Here is a 9,505-nt window from a genome sequence, read left to right on the forward strand (position 1 = left end):
GTAGCTTGGAGTCCTAGCAAGTATTTTCTTTTTTTGGGGGGGGAGGGTACCAGGGATTGAACTCAGGGGCACTTGGCCACTGAGCCACATCCCCAGCCCTATTTTATATTTGATTTAGAGACAGGGTCTCACTGAGTTGCCTAGCACCTCGCCATTGCTGAGGGTGGCTTTGAACCCTTGCTTCTCCTGTCTCAGCCTCCGGAACCACTAGGATTACAGGCATGTGACATCGTGCCTGGCTCATAATCTCATTTTTTTGATTTCTAGTTTTGCTTCTTTTTAACTTAATTTTATTTGTGCTTTCTGTTTTCTTGATAAAGTTTAACAGAATTTTTAAAAAATTTTATTAGATTTTTTTAATATTTATTTTTTAGTTGAACACAATATCTTTATATTTATTTTTATGTGGTGCTGAGGATCCAACCCAGGGCCTCGCATGTGCTAGGTGAGTGCTCTACTGCTGAGACACAACCCCAACCCCTTTTATTAGATTTTTTTAAAACACCATGTTTTATCTTTGTTATTGTTCTTCACTGATTTCCCTGTTTGGTGTTTATAGTCTGCTTTGTGTTCTTGTAGTCTTGTTTTTCTTACTCTAATTTGTTATACTTTATTATTTATGTTTTATAACAGTTTTATTAAAATAAATTATATCCCATAAATTCACCCATCCAAAGTATACAGAAACCAGTGGTTTATATGTATATAGTATGTACATATCATATATATATATATATATATATATATATATATATATTATATATGCATATTCATAGAGTTGTACAATTATCACAATTCATTTTAGAATATTTTCATTACCTCCAAAAAAAAAAAAAAATCTGTGCTTGGGACTGGAATTGTGGCTCAGTGGTAGAGCGCTTGCCTAGCACGGACGGGACCCGGGTTCAATCCTCAGCACCACATAAAAATAAAGGCATTGTGTTGTGCCCATCTACACTTAAAAAAATAAATATTAAAAAAAATCTGTGCTCATTTCATTTCTTATTCCCTTTCCTCCCTCTCCATCCCTAGGCAACATCTAATTGACTTCCTATAGATTTGACCATTCTGGGCATTTAATATAAATGGAAACATATAGTATGTGATTTTTTTTCCCCCTGGGGACTAACCCAGGGCCTCACGAATTCTAAGCTTAGTTCGGTGACTGAGCTGTATGATCAGCCCCAATATGTGGCCTTTTTTTGCCTGACTTCCTTTACCCAAATAATGATTTCAAAGTTCATCCTTTTAAGGTTGAATAGTATTCCATTATATGGACATACCACTTATTTTTCTTTGTGTCTCTGTGTGTGTTGCTAGAGATGGAACCCAGGGCCTCACATGTGTGGCAACTCTCTACCACTGAGTTACATTCCCACTGGACATACCACTTCTTATCTATTCATCAGTTGATAGACATTTGGATTGTTCCTTTATTTATTTATTTATTTATATTCAGGTTCATGTTTTTCTGTGAATGCATGTTTTTAATTCTGTTACATATATACCTATAAGTGGAATATCTGGGTCATATAGTAATTCTTTTTCACCCTTTTCCTCCCTATTACCAATGCTGGAGGTTGAACCCACTCCCACAGTAGGCAAGTGCTCTACCACTGAGCTCCACCCCCATCCCCTGTGTTAAAACTTTTTGAGGACCTTCCAGGGTGTTTTGCAAAGTGAATATACCATTTTACACTCTCACCAGCAATGTGTGAAGGTTCTCATTTACCTATTATTTGTTTGTTTTTTTTGTGGTGCTGGGGATTGATCCCAGGGCCTTAGTGCATGCAAGGCAAGCACTCTACCAACTGAGCTATATCCCCAGCCCATAATACTTGTTGTTATTTGTTGTTTTGATTCTATCCATCCTAGTAGGATGAGATGGTATTTCATTATGGTTTAGATTTGCATTTCCCTAATGGCTAATGATGATGAGCATCTTTTCATGTGCTTATTGGCCATTAGTGTATCTTCTTTGGAGAAGTGTTTTTTCAGATCTGTGCCCATTTTTAAAAATTGGGTTATTTGTATTATTATGATTTTTATCATCATCATCATCATTGTCATCATTATTTCAGTACTGGGGATCAAACATAGAGTTCCTCCTCCTGCTCCTTGGTACTGGGAATTGAACCAGGAGTACTTTATCACTAAGTCACATCCGTAGCTCTTTTTATTTTATTTTATTTTGAGGCAGAGTCTTGCCGAGTTGCTTAGGACCTTGCTAAATTGCTGAGGCTGGCTTTGGTTCTCCTGATTCAGCCTCCCAAGTTGCTGATATTATAGGCCTGCACCACTGTGCACATCTGAAGAGTCCTACCTCTGAGCTACATCCCCAGCCCTTCCACTTTGAGAAAGGGTTGAACTTGAGATATTCCTGCCTCAGCCTCTCAAGTAGTTGAGATTATAGGTATGAACCACTGTACTTGGCATTTTAAAATTTGAGCATTGTTTATGTATTCTAGATATAATTTTTTTCTTTTTTTTTTAATATGTATTTTTTAGTTTTCGGTGGACACAACATCTTTGTATGTGGTGCTGAGGATAGAACCTGGGTCGAACTCGTGCCAGGCAAGCCCACTACCACTTGAGCCACATCTCCAGCCCTAATTTTTTTTTTCTTTTGGTACTGGGGATTGAACTCAGGGGCACTTGACCACTGAGCCACATCTCCAGCCCTATTTTGTATCTTATTTAGAGACAGGGTCTCACTGAGTTGCTTAGTGCCTCATTTTTTTGCTGAGGCTGGCTTTGAACTCTTGATCCTCCTGCCTCAGCCTCCTGAGCCACTGGGATTCCAGGCATGCACCACCACACCTGGCTAAGAATGTTTTGCTTTTTAATCTGGGCCTATTTTGTGGCTTCAGGAACACTTTGGCAAACTGTTCTCTGCCACCCTCAGTCAGGTACACAAACCCACATTTAATAAACATAGCTCTATACTAATCTTGAGAGATTGTTATTAATTTTATAGAACCAATTTGCTCATTCAAAAGATATCTGTTGAGTGCTTACCATGTAGCCTCATTGTATTAAATGCTGAGAACAGAGAAGTGAAAAAGTCCTGCCATGGCAAGCTTATACACAATTGAAAAGCAAAAAAGAAATTGCAATACTGTATTGTAATGCTAGGATAAGAAATATAATACATGCTGGAAATAGGAAGCAGGGGATAAGATTAATTTTGTGAATAGAAAAGGCATTCTGGGAGAAGTTGCTTCCTTCCAGGCTCTGAAAGATGAATTAGTAGGAATTTGCCACATACATCTAGCAGAAGACTATTTCAGGTCATTGGAACAGCAAATGGAAAGACTGACCTTTTCGGGGAAGGAAAAGATATGTAGTGTCAGGAAGAGCCATGGGATGGGAGAGTTGAGGCTGGGAGTTCTGGAACACTACCTGGTGACAGGCAATTGAACCACAATGAGGAGCTCAGACCTCATCTTAAAACAGGAGGAAAGCCACTGAAGACTTTTTAGTAGTGGTGGGACAAAAGCAGATTTGTATTTTGAATGTTTTGCTCTGGCTGCAGAGGGTAGATGAGGGAGGCAGGGTCAAGATCTGTGGCCAGGAGATCCTTTAGGAGGTTGTGACAGTGGCTCAGGCTTTGATTAAGGAGTGTCCCTGGGAAAACTTCGGTCTTGGTGGTCCATTGGGTATAGGGGTGAGAGCAGGAGCACTGACAGTGACCCTTATGTTTATATTCCAATTGACTAGGTACCCTTGGTTACAGAGTGTGGTTCTGGGGAGAAGAAAGAGTATAGGTCAGGGCAGTTTGAGGTGTCCATGGGCTCCTCTTCACTTCCTGGCTTTACCTGAACCTGGCTCTTTTCTTAGGAGTCAGCTTCCTTGGCCCTCTCAAAGGAAGGCTGACATTCCATGGATCTCAGGGCCTGCAGGCTTCGAATATGAATATTCACCATGTTCCCAATTGCTGATTCTCCATCTTTTTTTCTTTAACTGGTAACTCTTTGGAGGTCAATGCCATACATCTGTACTACTTGTTTAGCCCCTTTATTGCTGTTATCTGCAAATATAGCAATCAATGAGGTTGACTTTTTTTCATCCTACTCCAGCCCTGTCCTTTCGGGGGACTGTGTGGGTGACAATTCAGTATGCCTACCTGACACCTGCTGGACTTCCTCTCCCATCCCACCAGTCAGCCTTTCTCACATCCCCAAGAGACAGTCTATAACTATCTCACACTTGAATTCTCGGTTTCAGGTCAGCTTCCTGACAGCCATTTCCTGTCCATCTAGCTGACTTGTTTTAGTGTCCTCATCACATAATTCTCTAACCTCATCAAGTCCCCATAATTTTTCATTATCTACCAGGCCTTTTCTGTTTTTGCTTTGTTGTCTCCCTAGCTTAGAGCAGTCCACTATTATAATCGCTTGTTCATGGACTCTCAACAAACTTGCCTGTGTCTGTCTATTTTACTTGCCTAGCTAACCCTTAATCCTAAATGAACCAGACTGTCAGTCACCACTGCACCTGAGCAGCTGAACATGACTGAGAAACAAAAAGCACAACAACAAAAAAACCCAAAAAACTCAACTGCATCTACTGTTTGCACTTTCAGTTCATGACCACAAGCCTTAAATAAGTACTTCAACATTGAGATCTCTACTTCCTCACCTTACAATTGGCCTTTAGGCCACTTTGTTCTGCCACTAAGAAGCACTGATCTATCAAATTCCTATCAAGGCCAATGAAACTTCCCAGTTTCAAAACTCAGAGCATACTTCTCAATTCTTGTTTTTCCCTCTTTTTGCAGCATGGGGCAGTTGACCCTTGCTCCTGGGAACATTTTCTATCTCAGTTTTTGTGAGATCACAAGCTGGGTTTTCTTCTCTTTTTCCATTTTTCTTTTTCAGCCTCCAATGCTAGCTCCTTTAAATGGGTGCATAGCCAGTCATAGTGGCACACGCCTGTAATTGGTAGTAATCAGTAATCAGCCTGTAATCAGTGCCCTGAGTTTAATCTTCACTGCCAAAAAAAAAAAAAAAAAAAAAAAAGAAAGAAAAAAAGTTTAGGTGCTTCATTGCTGATTTAAAAAAAAAAATATATATATATATATATTATATAATATATATATATTTGAACCCAGAGTCTCATGCATGGTAAGTAAGCACCCTATAACTAAGAGCTACACCCTTGTCCCTTTCACAGCTCTTTTTTTTATTATATATATATATAGTAGATGGACACAATATCTTTATTTTATTTATTTATTTTTATGTGGTGCTGGGGATGGAACCCAGCGCCTCACATGTGTGAGAGGAGTGCTCTGCTATTGAGCCACAACCCCAGGCCCACAGCTTTTTTTTTTTTCTTTCTTTCTTTTTTTTTTTGATCTCATTACATATTCTTCCTAGGAAACCTGATGCTTACTTCTCCAAATTTATATCCAGAGCTATGGCTTCTTTCTTGCATTCAAGTCTGATGTATGTATATGCTAATTTGACATCTCTGCTTGGATAGTTAATAAACAGCTAAAACCTAACTCCTTCAAAAATAGATCTCTTGGGCTGGGGATATAGCTCAGTTGGCAGAGTGCTTGCCTCACATGCACAAGGCCCTGGGTTCAATCTCTGGCACCAAAAAAAAAAAATTAGATTTCTTGATATTCTCCCTCCAAACAAACCCGAAACACTTTCTCCAATTTGAAATCAGTTATTCCAAAAATCATAAACCTTTCTTTCTTTTCCCCTTTATCCACATTCAATCTGTTGGCAAATTGTTTTCCTTCCAAAATTTATCTCAAATTCATTAACATTTGTTTGTCACTGTCCCATCCTGATTCAAACCATTACTAACTTTAGCCTCATCTTCTGCAATACCTTTGTGATTACCCTTCAGTAATATCTTCTCTTTTTCACATACTCCAAAATGAGATTTAATTTTTTTTTTAAATATTTACTTATTTATTAGCTATTGGCGGACACAACATCTTTGTTGGTATGTGGTGCTGAGGATCGAACCCGGGCCGCACGCATGCCAGGCGAGCGCGCTACCGCTTGAGCCACATCCCCAGCCCGAGAGAGCTAGATTCAATGGTGCACACTTGTAATCCCAGCTATTTGGGAGGCTGAGGTAGGTGGATTGGAAGTTTCAGGACAGCCTAGTTAGTTCAGCAGAACCTTATCTCAAAATAAAATAAAAAGGGCTGGTGATATAGTTTATTTTTATTTTTATTTATTTATTTTTTTTAAAGAGAGAGTGAGAGAGGAGAGAGAGAATTTTTTTAATATTTATTTTTTAGTTCTCGGCAGACACAACATTTTTGTTGGTATGTGGTGCTGAGGATCGAACCTGGGCCGCACGCATGCCAGGCGAGCGCGCTACCGCTGAGCCACATCCCCAGCCCTGGTGATATAGTTTAATGGTAGAGCGCTTGCCTAGCTGTGTCAAGGCTAAATAAATATATAATGAAGTAAGTCAGCTCACTCCCCTCCCAAGGCTTCCATTGTAACCACACTAAATTCCAAACTCTTTGTTGTGATCCACAAGGCCCTTTGTGGGATGATCCACACACATATCTCTCTAATCTCTACTCAGAGCCACTTGTTCATTAGGCTGCAGTGTAGCTGTCCCACTCTGCTGGCCTCCCTTCTCTTCTTTGAGCTGAGCTCTTTGATATTGAGTCTTCATAGTGGTTGCTTCCTTTGCCTGAAAATGTTCTTCCCTAGAATCTTCAAATGAGACATCCTGCTTGTAATCTCAACCCAAATATAATGTTCTGGGAGATGCTTTTCCTGAAAATGTTATCTAGAAGAAACTTCTTTTTTTTCAGCTACTCACTCACCCTATTAATTTCAATCATGTCACCTATTATAATCCAAAGCCTTATTTATTTACTTAGGAATTGGGGTTTAAATTCAGGAGTGCTTTACCACTGAGCGACATCCTCAGTTGTTGTTCTTCTCCTTCTCTTCCTTCTTATTTGTACTGGGGATTAGACTGACTCAGGGTTGCTTAACCACTGAGCCACATCCCTAGCTCTTTTTTTATGTTGTTGTTTTTTTGAGACAGTGTCTCACTAAGTCCTCAGGGCCTCACTAATTTGCTGAGGCTGGTCTTTTCTGAATTTTCAATCCTCCTGCCTCAGCCTCCTGAGCCTCTGGAATTACAGGTGTGAGCTACTCTGCCTAGGTTTTTATTATTATTATTTTAAATTTTGAGAGAGGTTTTTGCTAAGTTGCAGAGGGTCTAAATCGCTGAGGCTGGCCTTGAATTTATGATCCTTCTGCCTCAGTCTCTTGAGTCACTGCAGTTACAATGCCTGGATAAAGTGCTTTGTTTAAATATTCATTTGCTTCTGTCTTCTTAGTGTCCTCTCACCCTGGGTATCAGTGTTATGAGGTTAAGGATCTGGTCTGTCTAGTTCACACTTGGACCTCAGATCCTAGAGACACCTCTAACTCATAGTAGATGCTCAGTAAATGCTAATTAGAGGAAAGTTGAAAAAGTTGGATATGCAGTTCTGAACTTCTGTTGAAAAATCTGGGAAGGAGGTAAGGATTAGGGAATTATTATTCGTAGAACTGGGAATCTAACCCAGGACTTCACACATGCTAGGCAACTCTGCTACTACATCCTCAACCCTAAGATTTGGGAATAATTAGACAAATTTTTTTTTTTTTTTGGTGTTTTTTGTTTTTGGTGGTGGTGGAGATTGAACCTGGGACCTTGCACATGCTAATTCAGTATTTTTTTTTTAAGAAAAAAAACTGTTGGAATTGGCTTCTCCTGTTTACTTCACCTGGAGCTTACAGAAACCTATGCCTTTTCAGGGTAGGAACAGAGCTGTCTTCTATAGTCCAAGTACATAGATAGTAGGGGTTTAATAAACATTTGTTGAATGAACATAGAAATTTAACTGTCATACTGTTGGTTGTTGTTCTGTTCCATTTCTTTGAGACTGTTTTCAAAAGGCACAACACAGCTAGAATGGGGAAGAGGACATAGGGCGGAGTAAGGTTTTTTTCTAAACCTTGGCTTTCACACCTTATTTTACATAGTAGGTTCCTTTCTGGATGCCAGTTTGAATTACATGTCAGATTTTGCTAGTCTTAACTCACCCTACTCAATGGAGCGTTATTATCGATTTATTTAATGGTTTTATACTATGAAATGCACAACATTTTCCTTATTTCAAGAATCTTTTTGTGTATTCTTCATGAAAAGTGAATTATCAGTATATATTCCCTGTTTTGATAGTTGCTTAAAATGGGGAACATCAGCATTAAGTTCGGTTTTCTAACAATGATTAATTCGCACACCATCTGTGTAGAGTTTGATTGCTGATGGATACTCGCCAACAACTAGACAACTACTGCTTCTTTTGGCCTCTTTACTCGCAAACCACTTGCTTCAAACTAGAGGTGGCGTCCTGACCCTCTGTGACCTCTTTGTCATGGCGTCCGCGAGGCGTCTACTAGCTGAGGGTTTGGCTGCCAGCCGGGCGTGGACCTTCCCAAGATGGCGGCAGCCGGGGCAACAGCGCTCAGGGGGCGGAGCTCCACTGCCGGAGGCGGGGCAGGGAGCCAGAGGGTCGGGCTAGCGGGCGGGCAGCTTCTGAAGTAGGCAGGCCCAGCGCGCTTGCGCGGAGCGGCCCTGCGCGCAGTGAGGCAGTGGCGGGGGAAGGCACCGGTGGGGCCGACTGGCGGGTTGAAGGAGGGAAGCGGGCGAGCGAAGTCCCAGTGCGCGCCGCGGCGGCCCGGGTACCCTCCCCTTCCGGGCTTGAGGCGCTGTGAGAAGAGTCGAACCGAGTGGACCCCCACCGGCAAGGTGCCGCTCTCGCTGCCCGAGCCCGGCCTCCCTTGGCTTCCGCGATCCGGTCGCGGGGCCCGTGTTCCTCAGCACACACAGCTCCAGCCGCCCCCAGAGCCTGTCCCTAACCCTTCGGAAGCCCCGGCGCCAGCCCGGGCCCTTGGCGGGGAGGATGACGGAGCTGCAGTCGGCGCTGCTACTGCGAAGACAGCTGGCAGGTGAGCAGGCGGGCGGCGGGGCGCCTGGCCGGGCCGCGATCGCGGACAGCGGTGCCCACTGCCTCCTCCCTCCTTTCGGCCGGCGGCCGGGCGGCGAGGGGTCCAGGCCTGCGAGGGCGGGGAGCACGGGCTCGGTCCCAGCCGGGCCCAGCACTTCTTGCCTGGCTTTCAGAGGGTTTTGGGGGCGGGGACGCGTCCCTGCCTTGGCCCTCGGACGGGGCCTGGCGCCCGGGGAGTGGGAGAGTGGTCGCCCCCTCCCCCACTGTTCGGTGGGGCGTTGCGGGGGAGGGGCTGTGGATCCCGGGCCTGACTGACCCTCTCTGAGGGGCGGGTCCCAGGGCTCAGGTGCGGCGGAGGCCGCCGGACCTTGGGGCAGCTGGAGCGTCTGGGCCCCGCGCGGCGGTGAGTCCTTGACGCTTAAGTCCAAGCGGTGCAGGGCAACTGAGGCCAAGAGTGGGCGATAGGAGCTGAACCCGGGCCGGATCGGGGAGACGCGCAAAACTTCTCCC

General features: G+C 43.3%; 1 protein-coding gene across 1 annotated transcript in view; it reads left to right on the forward strand.

Moving 5' to 3' along the window:
- Positions 1-8,217: 8,217 nt before the first annotated feature.
- The window catches only part of Ube2g1 (ubiquitin conjugating enzyme E2 G1), a 98,478-nt gene continuing 97,190 nt past the window's right edge, over positions 8,218-9,505 (forward strand). Inside the window, exon 1 of the mRNA XM_026393902.2 lies at positions 8,218-8,996. Coding sequence (XP_026249687.1) covers positions 8,951-8,996 — 46 coding nt within the window. The 5' untranslated portion in view covers positions 8,218-8,950. The remainder of the gene's footprint in view (positions 8,997-9,505) is intronic.

Source organism: Urocitellus parryii, chromosome 7 (assembly GCF_045843805.1).
Source record: "Urocitellus parryii isolate mUroPar1 chromosome 7, mUroPar1.hap1, whole genome shotgun sequence".
NCBI classification, from domain to species: Eukaryota; Metazoa; Chordata; class Mammalia; order Rodentia; family Sciuridae; genus Urocitellus; species Urocitellus parryii.